The sequence below is a fragment of the Ctenocephalides felis genome, unplaced genomic scaffold (assembly GCF_003426905.1).
Source record: "Ctenocephalides felis isolate EL2017-DRISC unplaced genomic scaffold, ASM342690v1 CF-g0.4_SCAFFOLD_03571, whole genome shotgun sequence".
In the NCBI taxonomy this organism is placed as follows: Eukaryota; Metazoa; Arthropoda; class Insecta; order Siphonaptera; family Pulicidae; genus Ctenocephalides; species Ctenocephalides felis.
Window position 1 is genome coordinate 46,671,255 of NW_020539725.1, and position 17,675 is coordinate 46,688,929.

Sequence of the window (17,675 nt, forward strand, 5' to 3'; positions counted from 1 at the left end):
TGAAAACATAATTTTGATCTATAAAAATGAACACCGCTGGTGCCCGAGTGTTAATTATTTATTTATTATCAGGCAATTGAGATAATTTGAAAGAAATACGTGATGGAAGTTTTTGTGAAAATAATTTCTGTATATCAAACCAAAGAAAAAATCTTTTACAATTATTAAAAAATCAAGATATAATATGAAGATAAAACGAAAATTAACATCTATGAATGAAGAATTTAAAATTCTTAAAAAAAATACTGTACAATTTTTACCAGAAAAAGAATCAGTTCCTGAGAAAAAAAAGACTTACAAACTGAAAAATAGTGATAGAAAGATACTAAAGCCACCAAATCGATACAAGTAAGTAGAATTTGCTTGTGCCTCAAACTGCCTCCACATTTATATATGTATCTTTAAATATTTTGATACAATAATACACGACCTTTTAACACTATAATCTTAATTGTATAAATCTCTCCAATAAAATGAAAATGTATAGTTAAAAAGAATGGAATATTAAATATCTAAATAATTCCAAAACTATATTTCATAATGATGGGTTTCACATTTGGTTAGAATTAAATTTTCGAAAAGTACTATGCAGAAGTTATGTTTTTGTAGTCTGCATAATCTTATATAAGTTTTGTATTTCTAAATAATTTAAATAATTTACTAAAATTATTTAATTCACTGTATTTTTGGTGAAATGGCAAATAAAATAATATAATAAAAATAATTTACATTTAAAATATTCCCCTTCAAATTTTTCATTTCTTATTATTACTATTGTTTTTTGTTATAGTATATTTTCCACATTCACAGTAATCTTCTTTCAATGGTTTATTTATTTCTTCGCAGGTTTGCCTGCAACATTTTGGCAACTTGGGGCACAGCGGATTATATAAAGGATCATCATCCTTAAGCTGTTTATAGCTTTTAGCAGTTTTTAAAGATATGCCAGTTTTCTTTTCAGGTTTAGGTTTTTGACTTTCTTGAGATTTTTTGGGAGTTGCATTATAATTTGGTAAGCAATGTGGGGCCAGTTTGGGGCATAAGCGATTTCCACCTAATTGCAGTGATTTAGAGGGTTTAGTCGCTTTCTGTTCTACTTTTCCATGTTTCACTTCTTTTTTGGGTACTTGTTTAACCTGGGGAACAGATTCTTTTTTCTTTGGCACTAACTGCTTAGTAATCTTCTTTAAGATTTTAGAATCCTTTTTGATAGAAGTCATTTGTTGCTTGAATGTTTTTTTCTTTTTCATGATATAATTTGGGCTTTTAATAATAGTAAAAGATTTTTTCTTTGGTTTGATATTACTTGCAGGAGCACGCGGCCTACTTGCTTTTGGTTTTGGAGCACAAGGTTTACTTTTGACAATTGGAATGTTTTTATCCGCCAAATTCTTGGTACTAGGTGGTAAACTCTTCTTACACGGTTGCGGTTGAGGTTGACCCTTGTCAGTTGGAATGGTTTTGTTAACTGCTGGTGGACTACTTGGTCGACTTTTGTCAATTGGGACGCTCTTCTTAGCCGGTGGTGTAACACTAGGTTGACTCTTGACAATTGGAATGCTTTTCTTAGTCGGCGGTGTAATAATAGGTTTACTCTTGACAACTGGAATGCTTTTCTTAGCCGGTGGTGTAATACTTGGTTGACTCTTGTCAGTTCGAATATTTTTGGTAGCCGGTGGTGTAATACAAGGTTGAGACTTGCCAGTCGCAATATTTTTCTTAACCTGTGCTTTAATGTCAGGTTGACCCTTATCACATGGTTCACGTCTCCTGATTGGAATATCTTCAGTAGATGCTCCTTTATAACTAGATTCATTTTCAGTTGTTGAAACGTCTCTTTTATATTTCTTTTCTGTAGTAGAACAATCGTCAGCAGTTGGAACCTCCTTATCATAAGATCTTTTTTACAAATTGATTGATCTTTATCAGTTGAAACGTCTCTCTCATATTTCTTTTTGCAAGTAGATTGATCATCAGTTGAAACGTCTTTCGTGTGCCTGCTTTTGCAAGGAGATTGATGTTGATCAGTTGAAACCGCCCGAATGGATTCTTTTTTGTTACAAGACTGATCTTCAGTGGTTGTTGCAGTTGGCTCCTTAGCAGTTGGAACGTCCTCACTCGTCAATGTGGAAGTTGGTGCATCTTTAGTGTATTTGCTTTTGCTAGTAGATTGATCTCTAGCAATTAATTGGTTTTCATTAGATGATCTTTTATAGCTAACTGTATCATAATCATCACTGCAAGGATATGGCTTATCAAAATCCAAACTTTCTTCTCTTTCTGTTTTAGCACACGTTACCGGCGATTGATGTCCGCTTCCAGAATCATTTCCTTGACAACTAGGATCACAAACATCATCTCCAGGTAAGAGTTTTGGGCATATTTCTTCTCCAATAGGTACCAATTTCATGCCAACTCTTGCAGCTGCCTCTTCAGCCTCGCGCATGGCTTTTCTTTGACGCCATTCAGAAGCTGGTGGACAATTTGGACGGGCTTTGAACTGTGCGAGAAAACACCAAAATTTGTCGATAAATGATGGTTTTTTAGGTTTTTCGAAATCCTCTGGCATACATTCGTCTTTGATTTCGTGAACACACAACTCCGATGTCTTTTTAGATTCTTGTACAACATTGGCCGGCAGTTTTAATTGACATTCTTTAATATGTTTTTGAAAATCTGTAACGGAATTTGTTTTGAAATTTCTATTTTGTTCAGTAACACGGAAATTGGTTCTTAATACGGCTTTTTGTTCGGATCCATTAGCATATCTATGTGTTTTAAATTGACTGTAACTTTGAGGTTTTTGTGCTTCATTCTGTTTATTCCGTTGTTCTCGAAAATATTCTGAAAATGAAGGTATTGGTGGTTTTCTCTTCATTTTCAATCGATGGCAAAGATATACTATTTTTGAGTTTCATTATTTACAATACTGTTGATTTACATTCTAACCAAAATAAATAATCATGATATTCTCGATTTACAAAATTGAATAATGAAAGATATTTAAGTTGAGATTTTGTTTTGAAATTTCAATTATGTAAAGATTGTACATTATGAAAAAATTGTCAAAATTAAATAATTTTTCATAATTGTAAAAATGACTTAATAATTAAACAATAATAAAAGTAGCGAAGGCAACCCTTGAATTAATATTTTCAAGACAAATATCAAAAATTAGAAATTTAATCTAGTTTGATGTTATCAATATGACATATGTCAAATGAAATTCATAGCTTTCAAATTTCGATATTTTAAATAATGTATAACAATAACTGAATTGATAAAATTTTGATTTCTTTACGTTTTAAGCATCCAAACGACCATATTAACACAACACATATAAAATTCTTCATTTTGGGAAATAGTAAATCATTTTGTTGATAATTCGCAAAAATGGATAATAATTTAGCACTCATTGACTTCTAATTAATTCGCTTGGGGTCGTTATGTAGAAGGTGGATACAAACAGCATTTGTTATAATTAGAATTTTTAGACAATATGTCTAAACATGTATAGATAAAATGTAATAAAAAAAAGTTAAATTATATCCTTACTTTGCTATTTTAAAATCTTTTGTCTAATAATCTGATAAGAAAAGAATAACAAGTAACATCTACTATATGATCTAATTTTAAATTTATTATACTAAATTCCGGATGATAATTGCATGTATCAAGAATTTTCCTCATAGAGTATCTTCAACATCTATAATAAACGTGTAATATTACAGTCGATCAATTAGCAAATCAGACCAGATACCATTCGAATCAATGTTATTATATCCAACCTTCCCGAGAATTATGAAAAAATAATTTATAGGCGTTTACCTACAAATATGCGAGGTTTTTCCTGTAAAGAAAGATTTTGCATCGTATTAGACGCAACAAAGTTGTTCAGACGAGATGGTGTATAGTTATTATTAACATAATGATATAATTGAATTAAACATATATATATATATATATATATATATATATATATATATGTACGATATAAACATTCATATTGGAGAAACTAGCCAAAACCTGAGTCAACATCTTCATCAACATAAAAATAACTCAAAAAATTCCAAGCAATTTAAGACGATGTTAACCGAGCATACTAATAATTTAAACTATAATATAGATTTTTTCAACCCAAAAATGTTACATTTTAAAGAGAACATAATTAAAAGAAGATTTGCTGAGGGGTTGTTTTTGCAATTGCATAACGGCCCTGAACGAAACAAACACGTGGTTCCTAAATAGCGTGTCAATATCAAAACATCAAATTCAAGCCTATTCAAATATATATGTTAATTTGTAGCCAATCGTCGAAATAAAAAAAACAATAAATAATGAACTATTTATTTATACGTTTGGACATGGAAGTGTGTCATCATTCAGCATTTTTTTCATATTTTTTCAATATAACACCAGGAAAAGCAATAACAAAAATTTAAAATGACATATAGAAAATAAAGAATAATAAAGTAAAAAAAATTAATTTAAATTTAAACTAAAGATTTGTGTAGTGTAAGTTGCAAGCAAATAAAGAATAAAAGAAATAAATATTTTGATTTTGACGATATATTACCATACACCACTGACTTCCGTTTACCTCTGGGTGTGTATATATTTATGCTATATTTATACCTGTCTATTGAATGAAATAATCGCGAAGAAAGGTCATTTACGTGATCTGAAGTAATTACTTTGTTTATGTTTAGTTTGAATGTGTTCGTGCACATAAGACTAGATCCCGAGAGTAAAGTCAAGGCGTATTAGTGCGTAGATCTTAAATGAATTAATTTCGCATTAGAGGTGCGATATTATTACATGATTATACATATCAGCACTTTGCAGGAACTATCTAAACAAGCCTACATTAATATAATACATATATACATAATCTTATATATAAAATTCTTCCGTACGAATGTATGATTTGATACTTCTCATAAACGGTTATTCGGATTTTGATAAATCTTTTTAGAGATTGTCAAAGAAAATTTTTAAGATTTAATGAACGACTATAGTAATTTAATGAAAAACTATAGTAATATTGTAGAAATAAATGGCAAAAATTACAAAAAAACACTTATCAATGTTTGGCATTGAGAACATTTGAACTGTCATCTGCTAGAAATGTCAATACACTTGAAATTTGAATTTAGCTAAAATTATGAACCTAGATAATATTAGAATATAATATACAAGCAAGATGTAATGTCTACATTATTACTGCCGAAAAGCAGCTGAGATATGCCAGAAATTAAAATAATATAAGATACAGTCAACAGTATGTTGGCAGATGAAATTACATACTTCAGTTTAATAAATAACAAAATAAGTCCAAAATTGCATGAACGTTATTCTTTTAAAATTATGTATGTCGCATTTTGGTTTATTTTACTAAATTATTTAACAGTACAAAGAATATTTCTACTTATTAAAAAAATGATTTAAATTTTGTTTTCTTTATTTTTTACTCGATTCTTATATTTTTTTATTCGACACAATCGTGTTATTATTTTTGAATGTGGTCCTAGAAATGTGAAAAATTAACCATATTAAACAAAAACTAATCACAGTTTGGTCAAAGCTTTAGACTTGAAGCTTAAAAGCTTAAAGCTTAAAGAGTTTAAAGCATAAAAGCTCGTTATTTTCCAACTGCATGGAATTACTATCAATACTATCACTCCATTTCTGATAGACGTTATATTCTGGCACACCTTATATAATAATAAAAATAGTTATAATATGTAGCACTGCCCTAGGAAAGGTCCGTGAGCTAAGTTAAACTCCAACTTTATTTAGGCATGAATAGTGTGAAAGATTTTCTATTGCCAGCTTACACCGCAGTTCCCAAATTGAGCTTATTTTTAATTGAAAACATATTTTTAACTTCACGAAGGAGAAGTTTATGTTGTCATCAAAAAATCCGATTCACTAATTTTATGTTTTCTCGACGTTTCAAGCCATTCCGAATCGAATGAGACCAAATTTGGAAAAATTATGTGTGTATGTGTGAACAGATTTTTTGACGGAAATCGACGTTTTCTCAAAAACGGCTGAACCGATTTCAAAAAATTAAAAGCCATTTGATGTATCTCGATGAGGACTATCGTTTCTATGTTTTGTGCGACGATCCGCCGAGTCATTTCTTTGTAATTCGGAAATAAGTGTTAAACTTTTCGTCCACATTTAAGCTCATACTACCGAATCATACTACCAACTAGTTATCGATATTTTCAAGAGAAAATGGACATCGCTGCCTCCATATGTCTGGCTGCGTCAAAATTACATAGTTGCTCTATAGACTAGTAAATATCAAATGTTTAATATAGATTTGTATCAAAATATTATACCATCTCCATCTGACGATATCTGCTGTCCAAATACATGTAACAAGTATTATATGGGTGAGATAGTAAGTGCTATCCGCGTTTATTGCCCCCTTATCTCACTCAATATATCTTCGTAAGTCTCAATATATCTACATATATGTATTTAGGCTTATCTTGACGTTTCCAGCAAACTACCCTTTCTATTGTCTATCAACAACGTTATTCAGCCTCTGAATCCGAATACATTCTCGAATGATGTATGCACAACTATACAATGACAATGATAATGCACATATTAGATGTAACTCACTTACACCATATAAGTATGTACTAACAATCAGTCAAATTAGCACAACAGCTAATTAAAAAAAATCATTTCAAACCATATGTAATATTTGCATAGAACTAGAACCTAATAAAAAATATCTAGTTATTACAATAATTTTATCATTCGTGGCCTTAACTGAATCATGTTTAGGTGTTAAATTCAAAGAGAAAGATATTATTTTCATAATAACTTTGACCTCAAAAATGTAACTCCTATCCGTCACATCTATAAATTTTCAATATCTGCGACCTTTGGGTTCGCAAAGTACCATTTGTCTTCCGTTTATATTTCCCAAAGTACATATTTATGTTACGAAACAAATCAATAGGAAAACATCTAGAACACTACCTGCAAATGTGTAAGTAAATCCAGAAATGGGTCAAATTTCAAAGTGCTAAGATAAAATAACACCTTTAGGAACGATTATGGCTATATTTTAATATATAATTCTATACGAGCCTATTATATGTAAATTGTAACATAGAAGTAATATATAATTGTTTCCTTAAAAGTTTTTTTTGTATCTTTCTACTCCTATTTTCTATGTGTTAAAATAATTAATAATATGTACTCATTTTAGAACAATAATAATGTTAATATGTCAATATAACAACTGCAGTAACTAAAAATATGGCTAGTAAATTTTTCATTGATAAGACCGGTATTAATACCGGGATCCCGGTATTACAAATTTCAAATATCGCATACCGGTATTGAGATTTTAGTGCGGTATTGGAAGCCCTAGTTGCAAGCTATGAATACTACCCGCTTTTAAAACGCAAACTTTAATTTTTCGTATTTAAACCGCTTTTCATAGGCCTCTGATCTTTTACCATGATTAATTTGGGCATAAAAGCTACCGTTATGCCAAAATTTTCATCAAAATCAGAGACAAACAACGCGCAGGTTGTCTTTATTAGATGTCGCTCTAATTCCGAACCCTTGTGGCCCTTTCTCAAAAATCATTTTCCACATATACTTTATTGTTTTGGTGCCTTTCATTTGAAATGTCAAAGCAGATATAAACAGAATTGACTTATGTTTCTCTGCGGTCCGAACACTTGAAATTGATTAACAAAAAGGTTAATGGGCGGAAAAATGTATTTGTATAGCATGACTAAGGGCAGTTTGATATAAAACCATATCAGTAAATCAAATAAGTATTATTATCTATAATACTCATATACTTTTATCGAGATCAGATTGAGCGGATAAATTATCTTAAATTGCTATCTAAATTAATATTATGTGAATTTATTTATTATAATAGTTTACCTTTACAACGCACTTATTCCATATTTGGCTAGATTTTAGATTAGAATAACGTCCATAATATTGGAATATATTCAGACAAATTTATCTGCTTCGGATGTATTTTTTTAAACGTCCATTTTTCATCTTGGCATTATTAAAAATTAATGGAAAATATAGTATTACACTCAATATCTCAGTTTTCAATATATTAAGTAGAAGAAAAGCAATGCTTGGATAAATAAAAAACCAATAGCCGTAGGCTCTTATAAATTAAAGAATTTTTTATGGCAATGGCAAGAAGAAATTATATTTACTTGGAAGAAAAGAGAAAAACAATTGGTTGAATGTGAAATATAAAATCTTGTAACATGACACATTTTAATTTCAACTAAATCTGAAGACTTATGCTGTGGAAAATAATTGAAGATTGATTAAGTCATTAATAAAAACTTAAAATATATAAAAAAAACTAACTTTAAAAATTATCCTTGGCATAATATATTATTATGTGGTTTTTATTACGTACACCTCAATGCCGTTTTTCATAAAAAATGATGAATAAAATATGTTTTTCGGATCTTATTCCTAAAACAATAAATAGATAATTATAATTGATTTGCTCGCATTTATAATTATAATATAAAAAAAGGATATGGAAAATACCTTATAAGGTAATAATCAAAAATAATCATATTAAAATTCAATTCAGATTTTATTCTGAAGCTCATGATTAAAATTTTTTTCTATAACTTCATATAGCAAGTACATGTTAAGTTATTGTAAAATCAATTCAATTTTAATTACTATTTTTTAGTTTTAACGACTAAATAGTTAAAAAATAGTCGTCTATTTTTAAATTAAAAGAGAATTAGAATTTGTTAAAATGAGTTCATATTTTTTAAATATTAGGGCAGGGCGGGGCATAAAGGTCGAATTTTAGTTTCATTAATTATATTGTGTAAATCAATAGAATTACATCACATACCTACTAACCATCAAACAATGTTCAGTGAAATTTCCAGTTAATTTTTAATTATAGAATTGACGGTAGATACCATAGTCTTATAGATCATACTAAAATATTACGACCCTATGACAAATCGTTTAATTTTAAAAAATCATAACTTTCATTGACGTTTTCTCAAAAACACCTGAACCGATTTTAGAAATTTAAAAGCCATTTGACGTATCTCGATGAGAGTTATCGTTTTCAAGTTTTTTGCGACGATCTGCCGAGCCGTTTCTTTGTAATTTGGAAAAATGTGTTGAACTTTTCGTTCACATTTAAGCTCATAATATCGAATAGATTTAAAAAAAAATTAGAAACTGTTCGAAAGATATTAGTTGGGAATGATACTGATTAGTTTTAGGTGAAAATCTACAGAGCCGTTTTCTTCTAATTAACTGTTGAAAAAAAATTTAAGCCGATTTTTATGAAACTTTTTTTGGCGACATATATCATGGTCTTATAGAACTTACTGAAATATTACGGCCTTACGACAAGTAGTTTAATTTTAAAAATTCATCAAAGTTTGAGAAAATGAGCAGTTAAAATTAGACGATTTACTTGGTATAACGATAAAGTACTTAGTCTTAATGAACATACAAATCATTAAAGTCTTACGAAAACTGGTTCAATTATAAAAATTATTGGTTTGTGAAAATTTGCTTTTAGAAAATTCTCCGAGTTAACGTGTTCGTTCGTTTTCAATTATGTGTAATAAATCCACTCGGAATACTTTTAATCACTCATAAATTAATTTATTTTTTATTGATTAAGTCGATTATTTACACATATAGGGAAGTTCATGTAACTTGCCACAAGACAAAATACCAATACCAACTAGTTTAATTATGAAATGCCCGTCAATTTTATTTAGAAGTAGAATTATTTATCAGTTATAGCTATCGAAATGAAACTGAATCATTTCCACATTTCCACATTTCGCCCATAAATCATTAAACGACACGAAATATTCCACTTTAAAACCCCTGCCACGAATATATCATTATGCAAAAGAACCTCCATCTCGTCAATACATCCGATCCAGGGCAATATATTTAGACGCGTGCTGATGTAGAATCTATAGGACTAATTCATTAATCATCGCTCTGAAAGGAAAATCGGCTTGAGCAATTGATTCAAATGACTTTTAAGAAAATATACATACCTTATCTATACACATGCATGCAGAGATAAAAATATGTGTTCATAATTCATTGGCAATTTGAAATTTCTGATAATCATTATCGTTCGATTATAGCACAGATTACAGTACGGGCGGCTACTGCGATTTGCGAACGTAACCTGTGTCTTTCTTTGCATTCTGCGAAAATTTATAAAGATGGGGCTAGTCGAAAATTTAGGTAACATGGAGTAAATGATATTTTTCCTTAAAGCAAGTTGCATGAAATAATCGACGTCATGAAAGTTCAGATTTAGCTATTTAGATAAAATAGCTAAATGTTTATTTTGATTTTTTTTTCTGTTTTCACTAAGTTTGCAATTTTCAATTCATATCTATTAAGTAGACTTAAAATATATCGGAATACACCTAGACTCCAAATTGAAGTGGAGGGTTCACATTGACAAGAAAAAACAGCAGATTGATGAACTATTTAAAAACATTACTGGTTGCTGAATAAACGATTCGAACGGTCGATAAACAACAAACTAATTATTTACAAATGTATTTTCAAATTCAACTATGGGGCACCGCAAAAAAAAACAATATACAGATCATTCAGCGAGTGCAGAACAAAATCATATGGCAGGCACTGAACGCACCCAGGTACGTTCCTAACTGGTTGATTCACCAGGACAGAAATCAGAAAACTTTAAAAAAAGAATTGACAAATATGTTAAGTATCACTAAACTTGCCAAAACGATTTTACGCTCGACCAATTTTTAACAAATACTATTACCAAATGATATCTTTCAATCAGTTTTTCAATTCTCACGATCGAGGGACAAAAATTGTTGGATTTATCCCACAAAATCGATACAGCTGATTAAGCCAACTCTAACCCTTTTCAAGTTTTATCAAAAGCGGTATAAAATTTTGAAGTCAGTTCAGCCGCTTCTGGAACAATACCGAGAAAAAGTCACACATCGGTTCACATACATACATAGTATGTAACTAATTAGTTATCAAAACTGATTTTCTGGTGAAAACAAACTACTCTTTCGGTAGTAGAAAAGAATACAAGTTTTGAAATCGAAACAGATCGTTCAAAATAAAGTCAACAAAAAGTCAGACTTTGGTTCATATACACAAAGATTATATCCCATTTTGTAGTCAATCAATTCAGAATGATTTAAAACTTAAAGAATAAACGCTAATATTTATCATTAAAAGCTAATAATAGAACTTATCTAGAAATATAAAAGTTGAAAACAATCTTTTTTTTATTAATTGTAATCAATTTTTATTGTGTATGTATGGTGTTATTAGTAAACTCAATTTAAATAATAGTTCAAATATATTATATTCAACCAGCAATTCCAATGTTAAATTGATATTACTCTAACTACACTTATTGAATCTTTTCCACGCGATCATGAACTTTTGGATATCAATATTGTCCAAGGTGTAAAAAATTATTTTAGAATTATAAGAAAGCTTTTTTCTTATTATATTATATAAAAAATAATAAATAGTATTGATTAAGATGTTAAAGGTACTTGAAAAATATACTAAAATAGTCGATTTTAATTTAATTTAGTTAATAATGATCTAATTTATCACATTTTATACATTTTAGCCAAAAATATTATACAAGATTGTATAGAAAGTATCCAAGACAATATTTTAATTTTTAAGATTTGAAAATGACTTGCCTCTAGCAATTGATATACATTGCATAAAATAAATTTATTTTAAAAATAATTAAAAACTATTCTAAAAATTTCGACCAGCGCTCTCACTACGATGTCCCCACATGTGTTAATCTAACTAGCAACTTGTGCAATATATGTCATGTAATGTTCGTAATCGAACATTGAATAACTGAAAATTATTACGGTCATCATTATTAAGATTACTGCATGTTAATAACAAAATCGATATGGGTGACGAAGAATGCAAAATTATCAACCTAATCGGATGTCCAGTTCTTGCAAAAATTGAATTTCATCTCGTGCACTTTTTGCCCTGTATGTACGAAACGACTCAACCTGCTAGTTCCAAAAACTAATCAGTATGTCTCCTTATCAATAACGATCAAATGTTTTTGAATCATTCAAATCGGTTGATCCGTGCACCCAAAATCGGGGAAGAAAATTTGTGTTAATAAAAATGCAAAAATTTACAACATTTTTCTAAAGTTTCTTTCAAACCATACATCTAGTTTATCAATGAATCACATTATCATAAAACAATATATAGTTAGATAGTATCTATATACCATCATATTAATATTTATATATATCAGCTCTATTACTTTTACTACTCGAATATTACAAAATAAAGTTCCCAGGGCCGTGATTCATAAATATATCATGAATGTATAACGACATTGTTGCATGGAAGAATATGGTAGTGTCATTAACACATGATGGATAAATCAAAATTATACAGAAATTAAATTGAATACAATTTACATTCAATATCGAGATAAAGTTTATTAATGGTGAATTTCAGAAAATAGTGACCTCGTTAAAATTGAGCATTGTTGTATAGAAGATTTATTATGAGACTTTTACAACATACTTTGCTGAAATTGAAGATAAATGTCTATCTCATGTGGAATTTGTATTAAGTTTTACTTACAATAGGCTGTTACTAGAGGAGTTATTAGGTCAACATTTTTTACGAAGAAAGGGCATAATATAGCTGTATGTTACAATCTATTTCTACCATCGATTTGGCTCATTACCATAGACCTTATATTACATGGACTGCTTGTCGTGTGCAAAATAAGTGCACAAACATAGAAGGGTATGTGACGTCACATATCTGAGCGAACATTACCGACGACATTCGCAGAACTCTCCCGATTGATTAAATGTCATATGTCAAATCTCCGGTACCCCCTCTACCAGGGGTAGCAACCATTCCGTGTAAAGCTTAATGCCCTGAAGGTTGTCACCTTCATGGCCGATATAATAAAACGAAAATACGTCCGAACAATGTTTAAGCACTATATACAACGGAAAACATTTAAGGACTAGCATTCCATGTAGTATAATGTCTATGTCCATTACTTATAAATATGCGAAGATTTATCTTTTAGCATATGTCGAAAGATGCATACCTTCATACATGTGCATGTGTATATAAAATATTGGTATGTGCCGATTTTCGATTACAAATTATGTCCTACACATAAGCTCCTTTCTGAATTAGCTGAAATAAACTATGCAGCAAAATAGTTAACAAAGATCCTTTCATCTCCTAATCTTGGTCAGTGAAACAAAGCAAGTTTGGTGGCTGCTATGCAGCATAGTTTGACTTCAGAAAACTTCAACAGATAACTAGATAGTGAAGATAAATGGAAGCTGAATGGATTATAGTTGATAAGATGTTGGAGTAGTAAATTAAATGGAAAATTGAATGCATAGAATTGGATCAGAGAAGTTCCAACACAAATTCGAGGTAATGATTAGAGATTGTTTCAAAGATTGAGAAGCAATCGAGGTGAAGATAAGATAAAAAAGCTAGGTTTTAGCACAAAAATCCGAAAAGCTAATTTTCTGTTTTTTACGTTTTATGTTATTCTGAATCGTTTGACACCAGAATTGGTAAAAATTTGTGTGTATGGGTATGTGAACTAAAATTTGACCTTTCGTCAGCTTTTTCTCAAAATCCGCTTCAGAGATAACAAAAAATTCTATCGAATTTCCATAAAGACTCACGTTGATTAGTTTATCCCAATGATCAGTTAAACCATTTCTTTACAATTGATAAATCGATAAGTGGAAAAAAGTTTGACTACGTTTTGGCCAATATTCTTTATAACACTTTTTCTATATTAGGTGTCAAAAGTTTCAGAATGGATTAAAAACTCAAACTAGCTGTAAGTGGAATTCTGTCTTAAGGCAATTAGGGCATCGTGCCTTAAGGCAAATTGCTGGAACTTCCCGTACCAAAAATTATTATTATTTTTTTAAAACGATTAACATTTTTGAAAAAAAATTACTTTGAAAAAATAAGATTTTTGAGAAACTATAAATTGGACAAAAAATTAGTTTTATTTTGAAAAAAAAAATTTTTTTTAAAAAATTTTTTTTTTTAAAAAATTTGTTTTTTTTGAAAAAAAATTTTTTTTCTTTATTTGACATATTGTGGAAGATCTGAACTTTTTTTTCAAAGCAATCGTACTGCTTTAACTACATAGGGACAAAATATAAAGCGCGTAAGCGCCGCGTCGCTGTCTTACGCATAAGCATTGGTACGGAACCGATAGGAATGTTAACAAAATGTATACTTATTGTTAAAATCTCTATAAAATGTCTGATAATTTGATGTGCATATGTCTAATGATCATTTTTGACCGCCAAATGGCTCATTTTTTTACTTTTTCCTCTATATCTCCGAAACCGCTGGACCTACCTTCATGAAAGTTGTATCGATTCTTCATCTTGTCAATACAAATAAAATGTTTTTTGAATTATTAAAATCGGACGCTCCGTTCTCTTAAAAACTGAGTTACCGTTTTCAGAACTTTTTGCCCCGTATCTTCGGAACGGCTTGACCTGCCTTTGCCAAAAACTAATCAGCACGTCTCCTTATCAATACGGATCGAATGTTTTTTGAATTATTCAAATCGGTTGATCCGTGTTCCCGAAATCGTCGACGAAAATTTGTATCCGCACATACATACACACACATACATACATACATACATACACACATACATACACACACACATACACACACACACATACATCCATTTTTTCTAAGGTATGCCAAAATGTTCAGAAACCTCTGAAACGTAAAGATATATAAAAATTTTCATTTTCGATTTTTTTGCGATTACTATAACTTGCCCTACGGGAAGTTAAAAAAACTCTAAATTGACAAAAGGGAAACAAACCAAAATTTGACTTTTCCTCAGCGTTTTCCCAAAATCCACTTCACAGATTACAAAAAATTCTATAGGATCTCCATAAAGACTCACGTTGATTAGTTTATCCCGATGATCAGTCAAGCCATTTCTTTACAATTAATCGGTAAGTGGAAAAGAGTTTGACCACGTTTTGGCCAATATCCTATCATATATATCACTTTTTCTAGGAAAGAAATTTTTGAAAACAAACCAAAATTTGACCTTAGTATGGTAAAAAGCTCCTCGATCCTTTATAGGTGATTCAGTTTGAATTAGAAGATACTTTTTCATATGTCATTCCAATAACAATATATAATACCTAAACCTATGATTTCCAGTCGATCGCACTAAATCAATCTTTCATATGTCTGTAATGTGCGCATTTAATAATTAATAACGAACAATTAATCAATTATAAATAATTGCACTATATTGCATTGTATCATTGAGTAAAACAAGGAATCGCATCCGATCGTCCCATTTTCTTGGTGACTCGTCAAGGTCGCGATACACTTTTACTCTCGGTAGTAGATTCGCATTTTTATATTATTATTCACAAAGGCAAAGATTTTTTTTTATAAACGACATTTACTCATACAATAATGACAATGAAATACACGCTATTTCTATAATGAATAAACTTTGATAATTCTATTGTATTATTACACGGAGCAATTTGGTTTATACGTTTATTTTTGCGGTTTGGTATTTATTGTACTTCCAAGTATTATTGATCTAGTTCTAGAAGAAATATAAGTTTGTAGGTCACTTATAACTATTTTCTTATTAACTAGAAGTGATAGTATTACATAACAGATAAAGACAATATCATGTAAAAGATTTGAAATTAGTTTGTTTTTAAAAATCAAGATTAGTTAAGAGAAGTCGTTTTTACTTCAAAGCCATATTTCACAGCGCTACAAGAAGTTTTTGCTGGAATTTTTCTGATTCGTACAGAGTTAGGCTTCTAACATTTCATTAACTTCTTCCTCAAGTCTTGACTCGACAGAAGAAACCTCTTTACCGTGAAGGCAGCTCTGGATCCTGGAATCCTTACCTTAAATCAGTATCTAATTCTGGTCAGAATGCTTTCCAAGTGCTTAACTTGAACCACGACTTCTGATTCCCAAATTCCTATCATTATTTTCAGGAGCTCATCTCGGTTTCAAACCCTCATCACTTTTGATCTGTAGATGTTGATCTCCATTTCGTATTGTCTACCGACTTTGAACCTGAACTGCAAAACATGATGAGCAGAATCTTCAGTTTTTTGGATCACCACAAGAGTACTTTATGGTGGTGATTCTTTTTCTTCCAATCAAAAAATTTCCAGTGTTTCCAAGTGGCTACCTATTTTTCGTATAGATTAAGCAAGAATCCTTACCTTAAATCAGTATCTATTTCTGGTCAGAATGCTTCCCAAGTGCTTGAATTAAACCACGATTTTTGATTTCCAAATTTCTATCATTATTTTTCGGAGATCATCTCAGTTCCAAACTCTTATCACTTTTGATATGCAGATGTTGACTTCCAATTCGTATTGTCTACCCACTTTGACAATTCTGCTCATCATGTTTTACAGTTCAGGTTCACTTTTTAGATTCAGAGCAAGATTCTATTTACTCGAATCTACAGTGTCTATTGGTCACCGACTTCGAAGATTCTGCTCATCGCGTTTTGCAGTATTTTTCCTCTGATCAAATAATCTCCAGTGTCTGTTCAAGTGCTCCGTTGACCAGCTATTTTCCGTATAGGTTAAGCAAGATCGTTGACATGCAGCATCCTTGACATGCAACTCTTCTACCTATTCCTACCTGTATGTAGGAAATAATCTACCTGGCTCACTCAAACCTTCACTGTTTTCTTCTCTTATTTTCTTGCAATTGGAACATCACCAGTTAGTTGGAGTTGGAGCCTAATTGAACAAGATATGGAACACGTAGCATCATTGCCACACTCCTCTATCTCCCACATCCACTCAAAATAATACTTTCTGTCAAGTGTACAGTTTGTATATAGATATACATCTCCTTATTACAATCCAAACAAACGAATAAAATGTGAGAACTTTTCGAAGTTATGTACTCATTAAATTAAAATTTAGTTGTTTTCGAAAACATCCAAATAATATTTGAGCTTCCATATAATAGGATCATAAAAAACTGTTATATGAATAGAAAATGCATATGTTTCAAACTTTATTTCGTATTTCAGTAACTATATGAATAAGTTAAACCATTCCAATTTATTATTTTGTATACAGTACATAGAATGGCGATGTACATAGACTACTTAATATGAAATATTCATGAGTGCAAGCTTGCATCTATTTGGGATTTAAAAACATGCAAACATGTATATGAAACTGTAAATATATATATTCCAGACTCTTGTATGGCGTAAATATTTTAGTTGAATTTCGTATACAAAGAACAACTTTGATTATGAACTTATAGACAAGGAATGAGTTTTGTTTAATCAAAGTTTCAAAAGATTTCAATATAAATTTTATTATATTACGGTAGCAATTTTTAAGGCTTTGTAAAAAAAAACTTTGCAAAACTTTATTAAAATGGAAACTACTGTTTGAGTACAATTCTTAAACGAAAAGAGTGGAGGAAGAGGCAAATACAAATATATGTGATAAAATTAAACTTCTAAAAATTTGTATTTTTATCATTAGAACTTTTAAAAAAAATATTCGTTCTACACA

General features: G+C 30.1%; 1 protein-coding gene across 1 annotated transcript; it reads right to left on the minus strand.

Annotated features, from left to right (window-relative positions):
• Positions 1-755: 755 nt before the first annotated feature.
• On the minus strand, positions 756-2,878 carry LOC113386150 (serine/arginine repetitive matrix protein 1-like). Its single transcript, XM_026623950.1, has 3 exons — positions 2,794-2,878; positions 1,937-2,676; positions 756-1,886 (listed from the first exon to the last, which is right to left on the minus strand). Exons 1-3 carry the CDS (start codon positions 2,876-2,878, stop codon positions 756-758), a joined length of 1,956 nt encoding a protein of 651 aa, XP_026479735.1.
• Between the last annotated feature and the right edge of the window lie 14,797 nt (positions 2,879-17,675).